The 24647-nt window shown below is 45.9% G+C and overlaps 2 protein-coding genes across 2 annotated transcripts in view; one reads left to right on the top strand and one right to left on the bottom strand.

The window, feature by feature from the left end:
- Snx30 (sorting nexin family member 30) overlaps positions 1-10320 on the top strand; it is a 104495-nt gene extending 94175 nt beyond the window's left edge. The window contains 2 exon segments of the mRNA XM_038333160.2: positions 2716-2868; positions 4719-10320. Coding sequence (XP_038189088.1) covers positions 2716-2868; positions 4719-4778 — 213 coding nt within the window. The 3' untranslated portion in view covers positions 4779-10320.
- A 3470-nt stretch (positions 10321-13790) lies between these two features.
- Slc46a2 (solute carrier family 46 member 2) lies at positions 13791-22680 on the bottom strand. Its single transcript, XM_038334662.1, has 4 exons — positions 21549-22680; positions 20201-20284; positions 19473-19629; positions 13791-13845 (listed from the first exon to the last, which is right to left on the bottom strand). Exons 1-4 carry the CDS (start codon positions 22678-22680, stop codon positions 13791-13793), a joined length of 1428 nt encoding a protein of 475 aa, XP_038190590.1.
- Positions 22681-24647: the final 1967 nt, after the last annotated feature.

Here is a 24647-nt window from a genome sequence, read left to right as displayed (position 1 = left end):
CCTGTTTTTTACTATATCTGTTTAAAGTTTTTCTCAGTCTGGACCACTTCACTACATGCCTGCAGCCTTCTCTGACCCTGTGAGCCAAGCTTTAAACCCAACGTACAGCTCCTCACCTGGTGCTGGCTGACTCGAGCCAGAAACTGCGTCTCTGTACACCTTGGCCAGCCTGAGAGACTGTAGGGCCAAGACGCCATGTCTGGCTCTGTGTTGGTGTGCTTGGAACCTTTTTTAAAAGCTTTCTCAGGTCCTATGTGGATATTCAAGCCCCATGTTGGATACCATATATAACAAATCTTTTTCTCTCCCACTAGCTAGCTCCCAAAGAATGACATGGAGAATTCTTAATAATTATGAAAGCTCAGTCTATAGCTTAGGCTTGTTCATAACTAGCTCTTATAACTTAAATTAACCCATTTATATTAATTGGCAGAGATTTTGTCTATTCAAGATGTATGATTTGATTGACATAATCTCTGCCAATTAAGTATTTAAAAAAAAAACAGAAGTCACTTTTTGTGTGTTTGCTTTTTATTGTTGTGATAAAGACCGGGGAGGAAAGAGTTTATCTGGAGTGCACGCACACACTTGCACACATACACACACTCACACACACACACACACACACACACACACTCAGACTCACATATAGATTTCCCTGGTCACAGTGCATTGGAGGAAGCCAAGTCAGAACCAGGAGGCAGGACCTGAAGCTGAAGCCATAGAGGAATGCTGCTTACTGATCTACTTTCTATGGCTTGCTCAGTTAACTTTCTTATACAACATAGGGCCACCTCGCTCAGATGTGGCTTTTATGTGGATGTCAAGGATTCAAACTTAGATGCATTTCACTGTGACCTAAGCTCCCACTTCCTGTCTCTCCCATACGCCCATCAGCATGTAAACAGACGTCTAGATGTCCTAGCTTTGGGTTTTGCTCTGCTTGCCGTCTCTATGAATGTGCTCTTGATCCTCCTAAGGCTCAGTTGTCTCTTCTCGCCATTACCTGGGAGTTTGTGTTTTTGCTGTGCCACCACACACCGGTAAACATGTGAGTCTGCTTGATGTTGGAGATGCGTTGCCTAGGGTTCTGGCCTCTGTGGACTGTGCGGATCAGTGTGCTGCCATTCACAGCTGTGAGGAAGGAAACGCTCTACTCGGTGTATCTGGCTGAGGAACGACTGTGTCGTATGTGAGAGGAACTGGTTCTGTCATTGCTCTTGGGACTAGAAGCCATGAGCACCTCTTCCCCTCAGGGGGATTTTTGTCTGTCTTACATTCCTGGGAAATCTTACTAATCAGTGGTGGAGGAGCAAATCATGTGGCTCTCTGGCCCTGCTTCAAAGGAGACAGATAGAGATTTATATTTGGGGGCCTGGAAATACCCTGCCCACAGAAAGAGCTCGAGAATATGTGTTTTAAATGGATATTCAAGTGGATTTAGGCCACCACCCTACACTGCAGCACACAAAAACATACAGTGTTAGAGCCCTGAACAATTAGTACAATACAGATTATCACACCTGAGCCTTCTCTGAAAGACTTTCTTACCAGACATGGAGGAGCCTTTGTGGGAACAACAGCTTAGCCTTGATTCAGACATTTTTGCTATCTGGGGCCTTAGCAAGTGACCCAGCCCCCAGTCTTTTTATCTTATGATAGAAAACATCCAACTGTTTTCCTTGGAAATTGCCTTCCCGGTGTCTATCGGACACAAGGAGCATGACTAACAGTCAGGAATACTAGATGTTACTCATCAGTTAATTGTCACAAAAACACACCAACAAGAAACAGAGTCACAGTGTCACCTCCCTGTGAACCTGGGTGTCAGATGTCAGCATCCATATAGTTGGGCAGCCCTGTTCTTGCCGTATCTACATTACTGGTTGATAGAAACTGGCTCTCAATAGTTACTCCTGAACTCGGGGACATTTGTGCTCATTGGTCTGCGGACTTAAAACCTTGAAAGTCTCATTTGTTACTGCCAAGTGTTGACCTAGCTTGGGCATATGGGCCCAAAGCAGCACTTGAGATAAAACTGAAAAATCTGACTTTGGAAAACCATCGTGACCAGGAGGCCCTTGCTAACCCTGTGGGATAAAAGCAACTCACTGAAGCAAAGTGAAGGTCATGAAACCCAGGGGACACACTTCCTTTGGAGAAAGTCTTCCTAAACTAAGAAATACTTGGAGCCACCTGCTATTATTATGCTTCAAATTCTTTTGATACCATCAACGATTTTCCTTCCATTCTCAGACTTTCTGATTCTCTGGCACCTAAAGTGCAGAAGTCCCCGGTTTATTTATGATGTAGAGTTTAGAGGAGGGAGCTGGCTTACTCAGATACATGAGGAAAGGCATCCCGTGACCCAGGAAACCCGGGACGATGCAGGGCCGTGCGCACAACTGCTGCTGTATGTGCAAAGTCTGCACCGTTTGTCAGCATGGACGTGCAAATCCTAACAGGATCCCAGGCCTCCGCTTGATTGCAGGGACTTTCTTTCCCATTTGCAGATGGAGACAGAGGAGTGGTTTCCCGTGTGTCTCTGCTCTGTTAACGGGTGGGATGATGTTTGCATTTTACAAACATTTCCAAGCCTCTGCTTTCCAGGGACATTTTAATTTAGCACTTTGGCTCCCTACAAATGTTTGAAGAGTAATTCACAGTAGGAGAAACCAAATGTACTTAAACGCCACGAATCTGTCTCCACTCCAGGTGCCAGCACATGTGGAGAAGTGCCAGGATAGGATGGAGTGCTTCAATGCTGACCTTAAGGCTGATATGGAGAGGTGGCAGGGCAACAAGAGACATGACTTCCGGCAGGTGCTCGTGGGCTTGGCTGACAAGAATATCCAGTATTATGAGAAGGTGAGAAGCAGCCCATGCCACTGTGCTTTCTAGTGGCCAGAGCCTTTCGTGGGGGTGGTGGGTCTTCCAGAAACCCCAAAGCATGACCCCGACTTGCCCCATCCCTTACTTGCATGTGAGCTATCCCAAGCGCCCTGGCTGAGCAGGGCTGAGTTTCGAGCAGAGAGCCAGTTCTCATGCACGTCTCTTACACACTGCTGGAGTATGTGGCTCTTTGGTCTGAGCAACTGGCTGCTTCCCAGAGCCAGTGAGACCAGCACATGGGTACCCCCCAGTTTATGGAGACTTTGGGGTTACTTATGTTGCCTTATGGTTCCACATAAAATTTTCTTTATTTTCTCTATGCCATGGACCCCTTTTAGTCATCTGTTGAAGCTGATAAACATCTTATTAAGATCCTGTTTGTTTTTAATACTCTTTTTAAATACCTAAAATGAAGCTGTATGTAAACAAAGGATTGTTTACAAAGTTGATAAATAGCAGGATTTGCACAGCCCTCTAGGCATCCTCAGTCTATCAGTGGGCAGGGAAGACCAGTCTATGGAAGTCACATTTATTCTGATCCTTAGAGCCAAAGGTCTGACAAACGTGTCCTGTAGGCAAAGGGTACAACATATGCAAGGTCCCTGAGCAAAAAAAGAGCTGACACATTTGAGGACCAAAGTGAAAGTTTGATCAGTCGTGATTCTTTTTGGGACATGCTGAGAGACTCCTGTAGATAAGAGAGTTTGGAATTCTATGGCTTTCCCCTCCGCCTAGTCTTTCTGTATTTAGGACGGGCTTCTGCATCGTCCAGGAAGGTAGCAGGGAGAAGTGTCACCCCTCCTCTTTCTGCCTGGCCTGATGCCTCTCCCCTCCCTCCCACCTCTGCAGAACTCCTCCCCAGGTGACTCAGCACGCACTCCTCCTTTACCCCAGGGCTGTCTGTTACAGTGGATTTGTCCTTCCCTTTTGCAAGAGGCTTTTCAGAGGGAGGACGCGGCTGCCGAGCCAGCCTCTCTCAGAGGCTGTACCCAAGTCTTCTAAGGTCTCGGCCTGGCACAAGGACCTGGAATGAAAAGAAAGGATTATCAGTTTGTGTTCATGCTCTGACTACGAACTGTGTAACAGCAAATATAAAATACATAACAGTATATGGGTCTAATTAAACCTGATAGTTGGGCCGGTGAGATTGCTTACTGGAGAGGGTAAAGGTACTTGCTGCCAAGCCTGACAGCCTGAATTTGATCCCTGGATCCCACGTGGTGGAAGGAGTGAATTGACCCCTTAAGGTTGTTCTGACATCCATACAAATGTCATGGTAAATGCACCCCCACCCTTCACATAAGCAGAAATAACTGTAGGAATTGTTGGACTCCTTTCTCTCCATTCTTTGGGGAGATCTAAGAGTGACACAAACAAGCAACTCAAACTTCAGGTTGGTGAATCAGAGTAGGTTTTCTACCCACCCTGACTCAGGTGGCTGGATTTTCATGTTTACATCCTTGTACAAGCCCCACCCAAGCCTCCAACAGTGTCTGCATGGGTGCTCAGAACCGGTGGTGTCCTCATCAGGAGTTTCCTGCCTGGTCTAGTGTTTGCTTAGTCGAAGGAAAGATTTTCTTAGAGTAGATCCATCTCCACTCCCTGGGTGTAGGCTTCACACTCTCACGAATGCATGCACGCCTTGTAAGGACATTGTTCTTTCATAAAGATGGGGTGACACATTCCAGACAAACACTTGTCACTTCCTCTATTGATAATAGTATTGATAACACAGGTAGGTGCCACTGGACAAAGGTGACCCAGCAGGATCAGGGTTGGCAGAGTAGCATTCAGCAGCTGACCTTGTGTGGATGTTGTCGTTTCAGTGCCTCATGGCGTGGGAGTCAATTATTCCACTACTGCAAGAAAAACAAGAGACCAAGTAGATCTGTTCTTGGGACAGACTCTTCTGCCTCCACAGGGCATGGCACCCTGAACCAGAGTGTCCCTGCAGTGCCGGAGAGGTGGCCTTGAGAACACAGCACATCAGCACCTCCCGTTTGTGTACTTTCTCCCTCCCCTCCCCCACAGTTGTTTTCAGTTTAGTATTTATTCCTTGGTGGAGTCTGTGAGTCTGTAATCATCTCCCAACAGAAGCATACCTCCATATTGTGAAGGAACCTCCTAAATGGAACACTACGAAGACTTGAAACTAAGGGACAGAACAGCTCCCAGATGACATGTGACATCACTTTGGGGGCAGCCCAATTGCTTTTGTGAGACAGAACAACACCCCTGCTTTTCAGGGACACAGGAGACATGAAGAAGGCAGCTGTGGCTTGCTGTGGAGACCGTGTGGTTCTGCACTCCCCCCCCCCCCAGGGCGTTGACCTGTCCCAGCATAGGAGGTATAGGTACCTTCTTGGAAAGTCCTTAATTTACAGTGACTGTGGCCTACTGCCTGCTCATTGTGAGTGGCATCTTTTGATTTGTTTCTGGTTCACATGGGTCCATTTAAATCAGTGTCCGTGTGCATCAGTGCTTGAGCCAGTGTCCTTGTCTTATGTGATGCCTCAGGAAGCTGAAGGGAATGCTCCTGGATCTTGTTTCTGGCACCAGAGTGCTATAGATGAGAAGCTTTTAGGTGTGAATTGGCAAAAAGGTGCATTTTTCTTTGTGAAGGTGTCAGTGTGCTTGTTTTGCTTGTGTAACCATTGTCGTGGCTGCTCTTAGACCTCTTAGGAAACGGCTGCTATTTTATGGTCAGCGACTCTCCTGTGCGCCCAGCCCTAGCCCCAGTGTCTGCTTTATGTAATTTGCCTTTACTTCACTAAAATGTCTGGTTTAATACTTCCTGTCATGCCCACTGAATATCCGGGCAACCTTGCAGTGAGAGCTGGTATGTCACATTGTCGTGACTGTCACCAGTTTCTAAATTCAGTGTGAATGTTTTACATGGGTGTTTAACCCTCAGAATTCTGTGGTCAGGACGAAAGCATGTGCAGGGCGCTCAGAGATGGGAAGGGTGGCAGCATGCTCTTTGCTTCTAGATATGTGGAAATCTCCATTTGCTGCCCAAATCTGGAGACTGCTGGCTGTCCTTAAAGTCTTATTTGAAACTGTTCAAGTTGCCATAAATCCAGCAGTTAGAACGGCTCTTCCTCAGGTCATTGTTGGAAAGCAGCTGCATAGTGTATTCTTTTATCTGTGGCTCTTCGCTAAAACCCATAAATCTGAGCCTCGGGTAAAGGGAAGGGGTTCTGTTTGTTTTTGAAATGAAGCAGTCGAGTTACTGCTTCACATACAAGTTATTTGCAAATTCTAATCAGCACACCGCATGCTGAAGCCTTCCTTCCCTCGCGCAGATCTGGGACATCATGGACAGCAGCTAGACAGCTTTGCCTTTTCCTCACATTTGACAAATTTGTGTTTGAAATAATAGTTCCTGCAACTATTGGTACTTGCCCAAACCCCCTCTGTGCCATCCTAAAATCCTTTGATGTGAATTCTGTTTGGTACAAATAGAAATGGCCCACTGAAGTGGAAAGGTAAGAACAGTCTGTCCACTCCAAACTTCAGTAGCTTGGCATCTCATTCTACCTCTGAAGCCATCAGGTTGGTGTGGGTGTAAATGCCCAGAGTCAGCTTGAGCATGCTGGTAGAGTCAGGGTGTGTGTCCAGTCACCGACAGGCCTCCATTGATAGATGTCAGCAGATCCCAGGCTGGGCCAGCAGTGATGTTCATCTTGGGAAACATGAAGCTTGGCTTTGTGGGCTGTGCACTTGCTAAGTGTCCAGTGTAATGCTGTTTGGCAAGAACTACGGAAAGAATTAAGGAGAAGCTAAAATTTGATGACTAGCTGGTTGCTGAAACCCCAAGTCATCCTGTGTGTTGGTTAGCTACACCAGAAGGAAGCCCTGTGAAAACAGCCCTGGGCTGCACGGAGAAGTGTACGGAGGGAAGCAGGCTCCACAGCCATTCCCTCAGAGAGACTGGCTTTTACGGCATCTTGAAATTTCTGTCTTGTTCTATTTACTTGGCCAGCAAGCAATGTCCCTAGGCTTTGAGATTCCAGAAAGAGCTGGAATAATGGAAACTTTCTATCCCCTAGAAATGATGTCAGTGGCTAAGCCAGGAGAAGCCACGCACAAGAGGGCATTCTTGTCCCTGTCTTCAGGCTAGCGTCTGGAGCGCTGTGAAGGCTGGCCCAGAAGAGAGGGGCCGTAGACCCGCCTACTCTGGGGCTCCCTCAAGTCCCCAGAAGCTCAGCAGTCCCAAGCATTTGCTTCCTCTTGGCCAAGCCCAAAAGAGATTCCCCTCACAAAATATTGCTCAGAGACTACAGTGCCAAAAGGCCTGAGAGAGGCCTCTTTAGTTCCTTCTGGAGCCTCTGCCCTGAAGTCACAGATCCCTCTTGTTTATTTTCCGTGAGACTTTGCCTTGAGTGTAGAGCACTGCACCTCAGGAAGAGAGATGTGCACAGCGTTGGAGGCTTGAACCCAGGACAGTGAAATGAAAGTTGGCCCTATGACTGCCCAGGACCTGAGAAATGGAGGGTTTGTTCACTGGGTTAGAAATCTGCCCAGGCAAAAAAAAAAAAAGTTCTTAAAACCAAGGAGATCGGAGAGATAAAAGAGTTTAGGACAGTGTTGTGGTTTGTATAGTAGAAAAGGATACTATTAATGCTGACGGTTTACAAGAAGAATCTGTGATGCTGCACTCAAAGCAAGGACGCTTTGATCTGGAGTAAGGAGGGGCTCACTCCTCAGCCTGTGTGGGTTGGGTTTTAGCCTCTCCTAAGGCTCAGTAGTGGTTGCCAGTGAGTGGAAAGTAGGCTTAGGGCGGCAGCGGGCTTGGTGCTTCACCAGGCTTCTGAACTCGCCGGGCATTTTCCCATAGCTGAAACAAGAAAGCCCCACGGTGCCTGGGGACAGATGTGAACCCCGTGGAGTATGCTCTAGGTGTCGAGTAGAATGTACTCTTTCTGCTGTCCATGGGAAGAAACTGTCCATGCACACTGCAGCCCTTGGTGAGACTCAGTGGAAATTCTGACTTTAGAAGTGAGCGTAATGGCAGTGCTTCTCTTAGGATAGCACCCAAAGAACACTCAGCCTCTGGGCCTTGGTCCTGTCCTGTGAAGCTCTAGGTACTAGGTAGCTGGTTGTTTCAGTGAGGTCATTTGAATCACGGTAAGGTCACCACACTGCACTATCCTGAGCGGGTTGGAGTGGGTAGAACAAAGCCAAGGACTGCCTTAGAGACAGTTGACGCTACTGGTTTGGGTCTTGGAGTCAGCTGGAGGTGGGCTCTTCTCTGGCTAGGTGGAGCTGGTGACCATGAAGCATGATTCTTATGGAGGATCAGCTCCTGTGGCTGGCCCCATCTTCTCATAAAGGGTATTTGGAAATGAAGTAAGGTAAGCACGTGGCTAGGGGACTTTGTTCACCTTCATTTACAAATTATGCTGGGAATTTGGGCTTGCCTTCTCACTCTCAAGAGTCTTCAGGATGACAACAGATGCCTGTGCCTTCTCATCACCTGTGACTTGCTCTACTCAGGTAAGAGGAGGCACTTATCAGTAGAGTTGAGGAAAATGACCTCTTCTTGGCCAAATAAAGGTGCAGTCAGTGTGTTGGGGATGCTTGCTTCCTCCCTATTTTTAATTTAGTGACTAATGGAGGACTCAGTTTTTACCAGCATGCTCTGTAGGTCGTCAGTGTTCCGTTTTGAAGGTGTCCCCATGCTTGCACACATCAGAGGACAGGAACTCAGTGTCTAAGAAGGTTGGAGGCACTGTTACAGGGCTGACCATTCTCTCTTAATCATATCTGTTTGGAATATTCCTGGGTATGACTGACTATCCAATACTTTATGTGTGGCAAAAAATGTTACTAGTTCTTAACTATTGTAGTTTGTAAATAAGTGCTGTGGGTGGGGAAACTTTGAAAGAGGCAAATAAGATGTTTCTCATATCAGTGTTCTTACACTTGAAAACCAACACATCCAGAAAAAGCCACATACTGTTAAAAGCATAACAGTAGTTCTTAAAAAATTGTCAGTACCCACTAATTGCCTTACTAGTGTTTTAAAATGTTTGCATAGAAAAAGTTTTACATGTAGAAGCAGTTGGTCTAGAAACTTATTATAGGCCATCTTCAGTCCTCTTAAAGTCACAGCCAGAGGTATAGGTCACAGAAGGAAGGTGGCGTTTGGGGAAGCAAGACTAAATATATCTGTTGGCAAATGGTATTTGAAAATAATGTCAAGAAACAGGGAGCACAGTTTTGATGTTTTTGAGGGAGAAAGACAAGCTTAGTGTGCTTTGGCATAGTTGGGGTGTGGAGGATACAGACAGTATCAACAGTGACAAATTGCATGGCTTCAAGACTCTAGATTATGGCAGCATGAGAGGTTTACCTTGCATCTTCAGAGTGGGCCCCAGAGCACACTGGGATAGAAATTCTCCAAAGGTTGAAATGCCAAATAGCATACCTGTTCTGCCAACTCCCTCACTATTAAAGCCAGTGTTGAAGGGTTCAAATGTGCCTCTCCCAGAAGTACCGCCCAAGTATTGGGTGATTCTGGGCGCCCCACAGTCCAGGTCAGAGCGGTTAACACCTATGCACACTGCTGTTGGACAGGCTGGGCCACAGCCTTAGACTGGCACTCTGCCGGGAACAATGCTGGAGGGAAGGAGGGGGAGAAATGTTTTCCCTAGATTGGTGGATTGGTGTAACAAAACGACATGACAGCTGTGTCCACTGGGCCTTCATCCAGGAACAAAGCAGCACAAGCCAGCGTCTCTTCCAGTCAGCACTGCCCACCTAGGCCGTGCAGGGCTGGGCTCCCCCAGAGTCCCTGCTCGTTCTATTTCCGTGTGCCTGTTCCCTTCATGCCTGCATCAGGAATGCACGGAGAGACAGCCTACACCTGACAGACTCCCATGAAGCAAACTGCCAGCAAACCTTCTAACTCCCATTCTAACTCTTCAAGGGGGGTGAAAACAAATATTTGGACTTTTTAGAAATTGTTCTTTGTGTTTAAAACTTCCAGAGAAAGAAACAGGCTTCTGAGGTATGGAGTCCCACCCTGGTGTGCTGGCTCTCTCCATGCTGCCATTAAACCAAAACAAAAGCTGTGAGCATAAGTGCTTGAGGGAATATGTGTTGATAAGAAAGTGATTTATTTATAGAACTAAGTCTTTGTCTCATGAAACTACCGAAAAAGAATGTCACCTTTCTCTTTGTTACAGTACCAGAGATGTTTTGTTGTATTTTTGATGTTGGCACGAGGTTCTTGTCCGCTTTGATTTTTCGTGTATTTATGTGTAAGAAATTCTGTTTGTTGTTTACTATGGAATTAGTATTACATTTTGAGGTAAACAAAGAATTTGTATTGCTTGATAAACTATTAGCTTGTAAATTAAAAAAATCTTTACCTCAGTTAAAGCAATGGACCAATAAACCTATAAAAAGATGCTTTATTTACCCTGAATCATGTGCTCATTTGTACCTTTTAGGACAGGAAAATGGGGTGCCTATCTTTCTGGGTTTTTTAAAGTTTCTCTTAACAGATGATAATTTGCTTATGAGAATCGGAACGTTTCTTGCAGGGTAATAAGAAAAGGCATACGTAAGTACACACTTATCCTTCCTGTTCACTTCACGGTAGGTCCTGCCACAATTTACCCTCCCCTGCAGTCTTATAAGTTGGCACCAATTTAGGGAGATGGAAACACTGCTATAGTATCAGTGAGATTGGCAGGCTGATGGTACACAGATTTTTCCCACATGGGCAGCCATTTCCTGATTCTTGTTTTGTTTTTGTTTTCCTGCCATGTTTGAGAGGCATTTTCAAGAAAAGGAATGCCTGTGGTTTATGAGAGTGATTTTGAGGAGAACGGAGCCAGAATTCAGTTCCCAGTACAACCACATATAACCCCAGCTCTTTGGGACCTCTTTTGGGGAGTCGCACAAAGATGGGGACAAACCACCAAAGTCTAATAAACCAGAAGAGAACTTTAATCCAGAAACCAGATTCCAGGAAAAAATTAAATTAAATTAAAAATCCCCATGGGGCACAAAAAGCTAGCTGAGACCACAGCCAGAGATGGATTCTGTAAGGCTGTGGCGAAAGCTGGTTTCTGAACCCACCTTTTTATTGTAGGGACACCAAGCATTAGGTCTGAACAAAGGAATTTCTACAATCTCGAGGTAAAACTCAGATACAGATTGCCTTACTTTAAAATCTCCATTAACAGAGTTTTTCAGTTAAACTAGTGTTTGCACTTAATCTAATGTCTTTCTTGGTACTTCCAGGTGGTGTTTACTGAAGCCCTGTGCTCTTTCCTTTGATGCTGCCAGTTTCACACAGCAGGGATAATGTGTAACCTAGAGGTCATATATCTATCTCATAAAAGTTGACTCAGCTCATATCTGTAGGCTAGCTCTCAGATTGCAGAGAGATGCTTTGGCGTTGTGAAGAGAGCTATGGTTTGTAAAGCGGAGTAACCCACAGTTGATGGTTAAGCCTTGGTCTGCTGAGGAAGCTGCTGACAACCTGCTCTCATTCTCCTAGGCTTACAACTTTATATTTCTTTATTTCTACATTCTTAGTTCTGGAATCTACATTTTTATATTCTTGGAGCCTTCAGCGTTCTCCTCACGTACATGCACATTCCCTCTCAGCACATATACATGTAACTTAAAATGAAGCTGAACTTGATGCACACACCTTTAATCCCAGCACATGGGAGGTAGAAGCAGCAGATCTCTGAGTCTGAGTCCAGTTTGGTCTGCATATTGAGTTCCAGGTCAACCAAGGCTTGATAGTGAGGCGTTGTTTCATATTTATATATATGATATATATGCATCCCAGACCTTGGAAATGGATGCCCTAATGATTCTGGATTTAGTGATAATCAGTTAATAATCCAACATCATTAATCTAATACTACAGTGATATAAAATGGGGCAGCAAGATGGAATAAAGAGATTTGAGACTTAAACTCCATTGTGATTCTAGAATAGTTACATCTCTGAGCTTTTCAATACTATGACCTTTGAAGTACAGATAAGCCTTCCCTATAGGGTTTTTGACAAACTAGTAATTACAAACACAAAGCACCTGTCTGGTAAGCACTTATGACAGCCCTTACGGAAGGGCTTCTCCTAGTACTATATGTTTAAATATGTCCAAGTTAAGTATTTTTTAGAGATTTATTTATTTTGTATACAGTATTCTGCCTGCATGTATGTCTGCAGGCCAGAAGAAAGCACCTGATCTTATTAAAGATGGTCGTGAGCCACCATGTGGTTGCTGGAAATTGAATTCTGGACATCTAGAAGAGCAGTCAGCCAGTGCTCTTAACCACTGAGCCGTCTCTCCAGCCCACTAAGTTAAATATTAATGAGTAAGCTTTTTCTATATGCTTAGTCAGCTGATTTTTTTAAAGGAACATTTATATGCCTTCCACCTTCTCATTTAAAAAGGTACAGAGGTCAGATGCTGGGGGGTTGGGGTCAGACTGTGAAACAGAAATAAGAGCTAAAGCCATGGCAAGAGCTGGTGGGATGACTGTTAAGGTGAAGGTGTTGACCCTCGGGACCCACATGGTAACACACACACATGTTATAAAAATCTTTTTTTAAACCAAAGCAAGAAGTGATAAAAGAGGAAGAGGTTGTAATGGGGCAGCTGGATTTAAGAGATAACTTTGAGAAAGGGGACTAGGTCAGAGGTGATTTGGAGCCTGCCGGCCTGGGAGGTAGAGGTGACGCTATCCTATGGTCAGAAGGAGAGGATGGTACAGTAATCTTAAATGATGAATGGGGGAAAATAAGGAGCTGGAGGTATTGACTCAGGTGTTGGGAAAATTCTGGAGTCTGTGGGAGAAATTTAGAGTACTGAAGAACCAAAGGGGGCTTTTGGCACCTAAGAGTTAAAGAGGCAAGGACAGAAGGAAGAGGATGGGGTTGGAAATGCACTGAGGTTGGAAGAGAGGAGGAGGGAAGGCAAGCTTTGATCATTCCCTGGAAGGGAATCAGATACAAACTGTATTTCACTCCAGCTTGAGAATGCTACATCTGTAGTTACAGGGGTCCCACCCAGAGAAGAAGGATTTGAACTCACAATGTAAATGTTGGTTTTATTCAGAGCAAAAAGGACAATCAGAATAAGTAACTCAGAAAAGCCGATGCTAGACTTCCCCATCTCTTCACACCATCCGCTCAAGAAAGTAATCATTGAAAGTGTCCGACTGTGTATTTCACTGGTACTTGCTGGATTTTGCTGTTGTTGCTGGGTTTGTTTCTTTGAGGCAGGACTTTATGTATTCCTGGTGGCCTCAGACTGCAGTATAGCTAAGGATAGTCTTAAAGTTCTGATCTTTCTGCCTCAGCCTTTCAGGTGCTGGAACTACAGGTGTGCACGGGATGTTCGAAGCCAGGACTCAGTGCTTGCTGGGCAAGCACTCCACCAACTGAGCTTCCTAAAAGCAACAGTGTTAACACTGAACATTGTTGCTCTCTTGTTTCTAGCTGAGGAAGACTGATTTTTTCAAGATTTTACATTAACTTGAAAACTATTATTATTCATACAAAAATGTCAGATTTTACAAAATGTCCATTTCATGTTCATCCCCCTTGAGCTGGTGAAATACAGACTTAAGTCTTCCATAGAACCTCTAGCACTGTGCCCATGTGACTTGTTATCCTTAATTGGAACCTTTAAGACAGTGATGGAAGAAAGGCTAGCTGGATGGAGCCTGCACTCTTTCAGGACCTAGAATGCTGGTGCAAGCAGCCGGTACCCCAGGCCCTCACCTCTGCCTTTCCTCCAACACCCAGAAAGTGATTTTCCCTCCCACCAGGAACGTAAGGGCGTCAGCAGGCCATTGGAAGGCTGGAATTTGGGTTTCATGGGCAGAACTTGGTAATCGATGGTGTTTTCAGCTCCTTCATTTCTCTGCACCCTCTCCTTGTGCCCTTGGGACTTGTTTGTAGGCCACGATGCTGTAAGGATTTGCAAAAGAGGATTAGAGAAGGAGAGCTGGGGTGAGGCAAAGGGAAGCAGACAGCTTTGTAGCTTCCCCAGTGCCTGGATCCTCAGCCACCGCCGGGCTTTCTCATCAGTGGAGGGAAACTTTGTCTCCATAGTGCATCAGATGTTACCAAGTGAGTCCTGGGATAATGAACCTCTCCCTGTCTCCAGTAACACTGTGGACTAGACAGCTGTTTCATCTTCCCCTCAGTCCTGCATTTAGTCACTAAGCAAATCCTTCTAGGGCAGTGGTTCTCAAACTTCCTAATGCGATCCTCTAATACAGGTCCTCATGTTGTGGTGACCCACAACTATAAAATTCTTTTTGTTGCTACTCCATAACTGTGGTTTTGTTTTTGCTATGAATTGTAATGTAAATATCTACTATGCAACCCAGAGGTCGCAACCCACAGGTTGAGAACCACTGTTCTAGACTACTTAGTTGCTGAGCTCTCTACTGGGCACCGTGGGCACATAAGGAGCCACACAGCTGTGGTCTCTGTCTTCTGCAAGCCGGTAGTCCAGTAGAAAGCTTATTAAACAGATCACCAACTAGTGTGCTGTGAATGAAAAATACAGAAGCTTAAACAAGATTTAATTTAGACCAACGTGGAGGGAGGAGTTTTTGTTTTCTCTTCTGCAAAATAGGGATAAATAATAGTTACCCCGAAGGAGTCTTTATGAATTATTACATACAAAGATTTAAAGTGTTTACTAGTACTGTTTTTTTATAGTCTATGATGGAGATGGGATATGGATGTATGTTGTGTGAGGTTGGAGAACATGAAATCGTGGAGGTTTACATTTTCCCCGTGTAGCACAGAGCACCTGTGCAAGCGGTAGGGGGAGGTTTTGGAGCCACAGAGCCTCCTGAAGCCTTCCTTAACACCCCCTGTTCATGTAAAGAACTAGCAAGGAAGGCAGGTTCCCATGGTGACTGTGACTATGCCTTCCCTTTGTTACAGGGACCACTCAGACCCCGCCCCCTCATTTATGACCAGGCTGTTGGCAGCCCTGGCCTAAAGACCTCTCCTGGCATCAGAAAGGAGAATGCAACAGTAGCTGGTCCAGCCTTCGGACTTCCATCTCCCGCCCTGCTTGGGCACGCCTTCCTGAAACTGTCTGTGAAAGGCATAGCCTTCCCTTCTGTGGCTAGAACCCCACAGGCTTTGCTCCTACTTTTACTTAATGACTGATGGCACAAGAACCTGGCCATTTTTAGCTGGAAGAGATTTTCAGATTCTCATTGAGTGACCTCGGGACAAGGGAAGGCCATGGAAACATTGCTGTTACACCATGCCTGTTCAGTCTTAGTTATACATTCAACACAAGCTGTCCGAGCTTTAAAACAATGTCTATCTCAGGCTGTGCGAGTCCCAGTCTGTGGAGACGGGACCTGAGGGCAGTCATTTCAAATCTTTTCTAGTCATGCAATGTGCAGAAATGTGTCTTTGTCTGCACGTGTTTCTCTACGGCTGACGGCTGATGGGGGAAGCACTTAACAGGTAGGTGCCTGATCCGCATGATCATCTGGTCAGAGCCTCTGCCTGCTGGACGCAAGATCATGAAGATTCTGTGTGGCTAATTAAGATTTGGTGTAGAGCTGGCAGGATGGTTCTGTAGGTAAGGATGCTTCCAGAGGACCTGAGTTTGATTCCCTGCACCCATGTCAAGGGCCTTATACCAACCTCTAACTCTAGCTCCAAGGGATCTAAGACCTTCCTCTGGCCTTCAAGGGCATCTGAACACACAAATGTTTTCAAAACATTTGTTGCAGAGCTGGTAAGATGGCTTAACAGGTAAGGACACTTGCCACCAAGCCTGACAACCTGAGTTCAAGTCCAAATCCTACATGGTGTAAGGAGAGGATGAACTTCAGCCCACATGCGTGCTCGTGTGTGTGCGCGCGCGCACACATACACACACACATGATGGAGGAGTGTCTATGTGTTACTTTCATTATTAATAAAGATACTGCCTTGGCCCTTTAAGAGAACAGAAAATTAGGTAGGCGGAATAGACAGAACAGAATTCTGGGAGAGTTGGGGAGACGCTTCAGGCAGTTGCCATAGTGAGTCTCCATGATTCTCCTCTCTGAGATGGATGCAGGTTAAGATCTCTCCTGGTAAGCCACACCTCGTGGTGCTACACAGATTACTAAATATGGGTTAAAGGAAGATGTGAGAATTAGCCAATAAGAGGCTGAAACTATGGGCCAGGCAGTGTTTTAAAAGAATACAGTTTCCGTGTAATTATTTTGGGTAAAGCTAGCCGGGTGGCAGGACGCAGCCCGCCGCTCCTTCAACAGATTGGCGCTCCAACGTGGTGACTAAATCCACTTAAAAACCTGAGAGGGCTTTAAATAAAGGAGAGAGAGAGAGTTTAACACAGCTTTTTGCTATTTGCTAGGACGTGCCATAGAGAGATTTCCTGTTTCGGCAATAGCGGCAAAAAAAAAAAAAAAAAAAAAAAAAAAAGCTGAGTCATTTTAAAACGCAGCTTCCTGCGCTGTGCCGCCAGTGCAAACTCTGGCTATAAAGCATTTCAATGGCTTTTATGGGCCTGGATATTTGTGTTCCCACTTGGGATCGGAAGGAGAGTGTGCTGAGACCATGGCAATGGCTCCCTGCTCCCTGCCTGCACCTGGGCAGATGGCGGAATCAGGCTTAGGCGAGCAGGAGAGCATGGCGGATTCCTGCCGCCATAGAGGGAGATGTTTTCAGACTGTGCGGTGCTCTGCGCATCAGATTTGGCTGTAACTTGGATGAAAAGAGTTTCTGTGCCACACGCTCAGTCTCACAGTTAAAATGCTGAGTGCGGCTCCTACCTGGCAGCCCCAGAGCTAACAGAAAATGATACATCCTCCATTTTAAAATTGGAGAGAGGTGGAGCCAACATCTAAAACAGCCCGGCGGCTCTGCAGCTCGGAGGTGCAACCGATTCAGAGTCACAAGCGGCTCCGCCATGTTGGACTGGGCGTGGCAAGCCTGCAGTACCTGTTTTTGACCTAGAAATGTCACAGCTTAGAGTCTTAAGCGCTTAGCGATGTAAAGGCACAAATCAAACATGTTTCTGGACAGTAAAAAATTACAGAGTCACAATAGGACAGATTCAGACATAAAAGACTTTTAAATGAGTCACAATGTTGGATGAATGTACATATGCTTGAGAGAGAGAAAAAAAATATAGAGAATAAAGTTAATGCCTAAAAAAAAAAAGGGTAAAGTCTTTAAAGAGACAGAGTAGAGATAGTTATAGATTAAAAGAAGTAAAGTGATAGAGTAAAAATAAGCCACATAAAAATGGAAAACTCACAGAGAGTCTGGATTATGTATTTTGTTGTGTTTTCTTTGATTTTTTTGACTGTAAAGGAGCTAAGTACAGAGAGACATTTCATTATATGGGCTGCCAGGCTAGACCAGAATGGACATCTTAATGGTATGACTTCAGGATTTGGATCTAAGAACATGATGCTTTGGAAAAGAGTTTCTTCTTTTGTTTTCACAGAGGATGAGGCTCTATGGATTGCTTCTATCCCAATATGGTATGATAAACCACGCCCTCCTGAAAGGTTGCTGTGAACACCCTCAAAAAATTACTTCGCTCAACTGCCGACTGGGATGAACCTAGCAGATAGGTTATACCATAAAATATCTGATTAACAGCGCCCCCATTCAGCAGGAAGCAGTTTGGAGAGAAATAACTGCGCCCATTTTCCCAAATATTGTTTATAAATGTTCTTTTACATTTAAAGGGGGAGATGATATAGATATGAATAATTTGCATTGGTATGGATTTTAAGGTCAATTTGTTATATGTATATGTATTTCTGATCTTGATTAAGCTATTGTGATTGTGTAGTTCATTTAAAAATGTAATGTATAATTAGAAAATATAGGTTGTTAATGGATAATCATTGATAATAGTTAAGCTTGTAGTCATGTTATTAGATTTTCTAGATATGTAGAGATATATTTCAGTTAGATAGACATTCTTCATATCTTTCAAAGACTGCAGAATATGGCATTTAATGTTTTAATAACTTAGGGTTTTTCATGACTATGAGACACGTCTGCTCCTGGCAGCACCAATCTACTTCGAGAGGAAGATGGGCATCGAAGAGGCTACTTATGGAGTTTGATAGCCATATGGGCAAGAAACTGCTCTTTCCTGGACTGTTGCATAAACTGGACATAAAGAACCCACAGAGAGAGGACTGCTGAACTTGCCTAGAGGTGAGATGGTCCTTCGGGGTTCCTGATTCATTAAAGAGTCTGCGAGACGTTCTGCAGGACACAGCAGAAAGTGACTGAACTGTCTTTGGAATTTCCTGCTTCATGGAAAAGTCTGCTGGACACTATGGGCCTGAAGGCTGAAGATGGATGCCCCAACGGTACAGAGGAACTTTGGGTGACTGTCCAGGCAGCAAGTTGTCTCTCATTTCTAGAGTTTGAAAGCTGCATATTTCTTGTTTACTTAGGTAATATTATATCCTTCTGGAGTCTTTGATGGAGTTAAATAATAAGGTAGTTATAGTTTTCCTTAGTTATGATAAAAAATAGATATAAATATTGTAACTGTAATTCTTGCTTGATAACTCTTGTTACATGTAATTTTACTATGTTAAAGTTAAAGCCTTTCTTTTTTGTTTAAACAGAAAAAGGGGAAATGATGGAGGAGTGTCTATGTGTTACTTTCATTATTAATAAAGATACTGCCTTGGCCCTTTAAGAGAACAGAAAATTAGGTAGGCGGAATAGACAGAACAGAATTCTGGGAGAGTTGGGGAGGCGCTTCAGGCAGTCGCCATAGTGAGTCTCCATGATTCTCCTCTCTGAGATGGACGCAGGTTAAGATCTCTCCTGGTAAGCCACACCTCGTGGTGCTACACAGATTACTAAATATGGGTTAAAGGAAGATGTGAGAATTAGCCAATAAGAGGCTGAAACTATGGGCCAGGCAGTGTTTTAAAAGAATACAGTTTCCGTGTAATTATTTCGGTTGTAAAGCTAGCCGGCAGCTGGGTGGCGGGACGCAGCCCCGCCGCTTCCTTCTACACACACACACACACACACCTTTGCAATTCACACTTATTCTAGTGAAGCCAAATAATCCTGGCTTTTTTTTTTCCATCCTTCTGACTCCTGGACCAGTGTCTGGCTATGGAGAAACTCGCCTGTTCTTTCACTTCTGGGTCATCTGCCTGTGCTTGCCTGGAGGTGAGTGCTCTTTGTTTCACAAGGGAGAGGCCAGGAAGAGGTCAAGGAATTGTTGCCTACGGCCTTGTTGGGGAGCTCACACGTGTCAAGTCACGTAGTGGTCACAGAGTCCCTTCAGGGCACAGAGAAGAAAATGTCCTTGGAAGGGGCAAAGGATCCAAACCAAAGATTTGGTCAGAATGGCTCCTGTGAGTTTCTGACAGAGCCTCCAACTGTAAGGAAGCATATAAATAAATAAATATTTTTATGAAATTGTCAGAAAGGAACCAAGTTTTTGGTGCTGTCCTTCTTTGAGAAAGTGCTTATAATTGAAAAAAAAAAGCCAGTGGCTGACGTAAACAGCAGGGCCCTAACCCACACAGTAGACAGTTTTGTCTTACCCAATTGGGACAATGGCCAAGAAGGAGAGAAAGGAAGACAGGACAAAGCAGGTGCCCATGAACTTGTCCAGAGTGAGCTGATAGATCTTGTTATATAGGGTGGATGTCACCACGCCAGTCAGAGCTAGGCACAGCTGCAGTATAACAAACACCTTTCCTGTGGAAGAGACAGAGATTATCAAGACATACATTGTTGTCCCTGTCTCGTTCCCCACCTGGTCCCTGGGGATCTCCAGAGACCTCCCATCACTCTCCTAAGGACTCCTTTTCAGTCCCCATGGCTCAGTTTGGAGGGAATCCTGTCTTCATCTTCCAGAAATATCTTTCCTTGACTCTGACTTGTAGTGATTAGCTTTGTGAACTTTTTCTACCTTCCTTTCTCCATTCTTTTTGCCCTACATAGAACCCAGTACGTTCCCTATAAGTTTGAGGATGCTTCTAGAACGTGTGTGTGTGTGTGTGTGTGTGTGTGTGTGTGTGTGTGTGTGTGTGTGTATGTGTGTATGTGTGTGTAAAGGCTATGGGTAGACATAAAGCTGCAGGAACCCTCCTCTCGTCCCCCCCAGCTCCCACACCAGCATTTTATATGAGTGTTGGAGATCCATCCTCAGGACCTCGTGCAAGCACTTTATCAACTGAGCCATCTCCCCAGCCCTGCTTCTGAATCTTCTGTTTCTGAGAGTCATATGTGACAGCGAGCAGGACTTCCTGGAGAGTCCTCTACTCACCATAGGAGGAGTCCTTTATGAGTTTGGACATGGCTGATCGGATGGTCGTGATGGGGATGAGTGCAAACATCATGATGGCTCGAGCTGTAACAGATCGGAAGAATGCTTCTCATTTGAGTCCAGCTTTAACACAGATCAGAACAAACAAAGGCTTCCCCTCCAGCGCCCCCACCCCCAGTCCCTGTGGTCTTGGCCCAGAAGCATTAGATTTCTCTGCTGGGAGCCCCCTGAGTAGCCCAGACTCTGAATCTCTGGCTCTTTCAAAAATGGTTCCCCCACCTAGTTCAGCTGCCACACCTCATTATTAACTAGTGGGGGATGGTGAGAGAAAGAAAAAGAGGGGGGAAGGGCTGGAGAGAAGGGCACTCTGTCCTCTGCACAAGGATTTCTTAACTGGACATTGCCATTTTGCTGGCTCTCTCTGAGGTCTATGACCTGGGGTAGTTCCCTGATAACCATCTAGAATTTTTCTTTCCAAATTGTTAGCTATTCGGCACGTGCAGCCTACGTAAGTTAACATGAAATAAGCCTTGAACTCTGTTCTTTCCTTATGCTAGTCACATATCAAATGCTCGATAGCTACACATGGCTAGTGGACACTGTGCTGACAGGTGAGGCCACTATTAGTTGGAGAAAGTTCTGTTACAGCATGAGTTCTAGAGCTTTCTGCTCCAGGTTGTCTGACCTCTCTGTCCTCCAGTGGAAACCTCAGTCCATGGTCTTGTGGGCATGCACTCCAACGGTTGTAGAGCCAATGGAGTTCTATTGGAGCTAATTACTGAGAAATTCTGTGCATTGTTTAAAAAGCTCTTGTCTGGCCCTAGATGATTTAGGGAACCTTTTGTGTATTTTATCTATTTAAAGCTAGAAAGAGAGGGATGGGGAAGTAGCTTAGCAGGTAAAGGTGCTTGCTACCAGATAACCTGAGTTCGATCCCTGAACCCATGTGGTGTAAGGAGAAAATAAGCTCCCCCAAACCGTCCTCTGAGCATCGCAGGCGCAGTATAACGCACACTGCCCACTCTGCTTACATAGATACAATTAGCTGCCCACTCTGGTTACATAGATACAATTTTAAATTACTAAAGTTACATGAACCCACCTCCACTTCAGGCTGTGCGATCCACTCACTACACCTCCTTGCCCCAGCGCATGGGCACCACTATGGCAAGATCCAGTGAGCAATACAGGTAACACATGCACGAAACAGACAAACCCATTCTTGTCTCCCCTGTACCTCCTGAACTCAAGTTCAGTGCCTGGTACTGAACTGAGACTCCTAGACCACACCCCTAACCTATGACACAGATTGCCTGCAGCGTCCTGCCTCCCTAAGCCCCAAACTTACCAATGTAGAACGTGTATGTCTCCTTCACAAAGGCTAAGAGAAGGGCTCCAGACCCAAAGGAGACCATCCCAATTATGATCATTGTGGTGTCTGGGAAGTAGCGGGAGAAGACTAGAACGCCCAAGAAGCTGGTGATGAAGATGATGTACCCAGAAGCCATCCCATAACCCAGCTGCACTTGGTTCCAACTGAGAGGTTCCTTTAGCACAAAAAGGGCCATGACATCCACTGTGCCCACAACGGCCAGGTCATAGACGATGGCACCCACAAATAACAGGGCGATGATGGTCTGGGAGGTCTTCCTTTTCCCAGGAGTCAAAGGGTTCCTGGATACATCCTGCTTGCCCAGTTCATCTGGATCCATGGTTCGATAGGTGCCCACCATGCCAGACACAGTATCTACAGTGGGGTACACCTTGGACTTGGACACAGACTCAGGGACCTTCAGCACAAAAAGGCTGTAGAAAAGGGCAAAAGCCGCACAGCCCACACTACAGGAGGTTAACAGGAGGCCCTGAGCAGAGTGCCCAACTATTTGTTTGAAGAGATGCCCCGAGGCCATGCTCCCACAGAACCCAGCCAAGCCCAGGACTAAATCGATGAGGATGAGGCGCAAGGAGCGGTGGCCTTCAGCGCAGCCTAGGGATCCCAGTGCCATGACCCCGGACCAATAAGCGGAGAAGCCCCCGCAGAGCCCACTGAGCGCCACTGCTCCGTACAACACCTCCACCGGCCAGTCCAGCATCACTTTGAGGAGGAGTCCCGTGCGGCACAGCAGGAAACCCAACGTTGCCGTGCAGATAGAGATCTTGCGATGGTAGCGGTCACTGAGCCAGCCCAGCCCATAGGCGGACAGCAGCGGTGTCAGACCCATCACGAGGTTGTAAATGATATAGAAATTGGAGATGGCCTTCTGCTGTTGGTTCTCCTGATGCCCCTTGATCGACTGGCTGGCACTGTGGTTGGAAGAGCCTCCAGCCTCAGATGAGAAGGATTCCTTCACTATCAAGAGTAGTCCTGCGTCGTAGAGGGAGCCAGCTACCTGGGTTGAGGCCACCACAGGCTCTATCCAAGTCCTCATCTGGAAGCCTGAGAGCCGGCTTCCCCACGGACAGGTGACCCCGGGACCCATGTAACCTGTGCTGCGACAGGGGACAGGGTTTGCTGTCTGCAGAGAGCTGATCCCAAATCTGACTGCTTTACAGAGGGTCGGGGCTCAGTCCCTGAGCGCTTGGGAGAAGCCTGGGGCGGCTCCTGTGACAGCAGCTAGTTTAATGGCCAAGGGACCAACCTAACTGTGGCCCCTCCTCCCCGTCAGAAAAAGCAGCGCCCCGCCCCCACCTCCACCCGGGTCTGGCTGAGCAGGCTAGAGACTGCCCAGGGAAGCCAGAGCACAGGGGAGCCTCAGCTCCCTCCCCACACTTCTTAGAGCCAGCTACAGGACCTGCTTTAGCTGAGGACCAAAGGTGCTGAATGAAACTCAGCTGAGGAAGCTCTGGGATCTGCCTAGTGAGCGTTTCCAAATTCTTCTTCGTTTGGAGGCAGGTTTGGGCAGGGGTCTGATGGCTAGACTTTTGCTTGATGTAAATCTGAGGTGTCAAGTTTTTTGTTTTTTTGTTTTTTTTTTGTCAAAAGTAAGAGGATACACGCCTTTAATCCCAACATTCAGGAGGCAGAGACAGGCGGATTTCTGTGACTTTGAGATCAATCTGATCTACAAAGTGAGTTTCCAGGGCAGGATCCAAAGCTACAGAGAAGCCCTGTCTCAAAAACAAAACAAAACAAAAAACAAACAAAAAAAGTAAGAGGAACCTTGGTGTGCACAAAGCTCTGGGTTCTAATGCCTGTACCATGTAAACCAGGAATGCTGGCACACGCCTGTAACATGTAAACCAGGAATGCTGGCACACGCCTGTACCATGTAAACCAAGAATGCTGGCGCACACCTGTACCATGTAAGCCAGGAATGCTGGCGCATGCCTGTAATTCCAGGACTCAAAAAAAAAAAAAAATTCAAGGTCGCTGGGCGGTAGTGATGCAGCCTTTAATCCCAGCACTCGGGAGGCAGAGGCAGGCGGATCTCTGAGTTCAAGGCCAGCCTGGTCTACAAGAGCTAGTTCCAGGACAGGCTCTAGAAACTACAGAGAAACCCTGTCTTGAAAAACCAAAAAAAAAAAAAAAAAAAAAAAAAATTCAAGGTCATCCTCAGCTACATAGAGAGTTGGCTACAAGAGACCCTGTCTCTAAATAAAGAAAAAGAAAAAGAAAAAAGAAAAGATGGTTCAGCAGGGAAAGGCCCTGCTACCAAGCCTTATGGCCATCATTCAAATCCTGGGAGCCACACCATAGAAGGAGAGAACCACTCAGAAATCTGTCTCTGACCTTTGCACACATGCTGTAGTAGAGAAACACACACACACACACATTAAGCCTATTAATTAAAAAATAAGAATAAAACAACAAGGGCTTATGTTGTAAGAAGCTACTAGCACAGACTTTCAAAGAAGTTAACTCAATGGCAGCTCCGCACCCGTATTGATGGGCCTTCCTGTTGGGCTCCAGCCTCAGCTCTCAGTCCCAGATGTCCCTCCAGAGCATAAAACTGGACTCACTTTTATGTAGAGTGTGGTGGAGCTCACTGGAGACAGCAGGTTCTTCTGAGTAAAGACAGGAGCAGAGACCCTTATTGCTCCCTCATGGTTGCTCTTCCTGCCTCGTGGCCTCAATCCTTTCTAGCCTGGGCTAAGATTTCTGCTCCCCAGACCCCTTGCTTTCTCTTTCAAGCACGTGCCTCTGGACTGAGGATCAGGGGATACAGAACTCAAAATACATCAAGAAGTAAGATGGTCTTTCTCTCCCACACAGATAGTTAGAACTCACCCAGCCTCCGTTCTTGTCTCTCCACCTTCAACCCTGACACAGCAATGCTAACATGACTGGCATCAATTCTAAGTTACAAAAAGGACACACAGTCTGCCTGGGAGAGTCTAAAAAGGCAGATGGATGGATAATGTGCTTCTTCAGTAGGTAGGGATGATTCCGGGTAGCGCTTGTGAATTGTGTGCCCCGTCTTTGTCACCACTCAGTCCCTTCTTTGTG

The sequence above is a fragment of the Arvicola amphibius genome, chromosome 6 (assembly GCF_903992535.2).
Source record: "Arvicola amphibius chromosome 6, mArvAmp1.2, whole genome shotgun sequence".
NCBI lineage: Eukaryota > Metazoa > Chordata > Mammalia > Rodentia > Cricetidae > Arvicola > Arvicola amphibius.
Note: the sequence above shows the minus strand (reverse complement) of the source record. Positions and strands in the feature narration are given on the sequence as shown.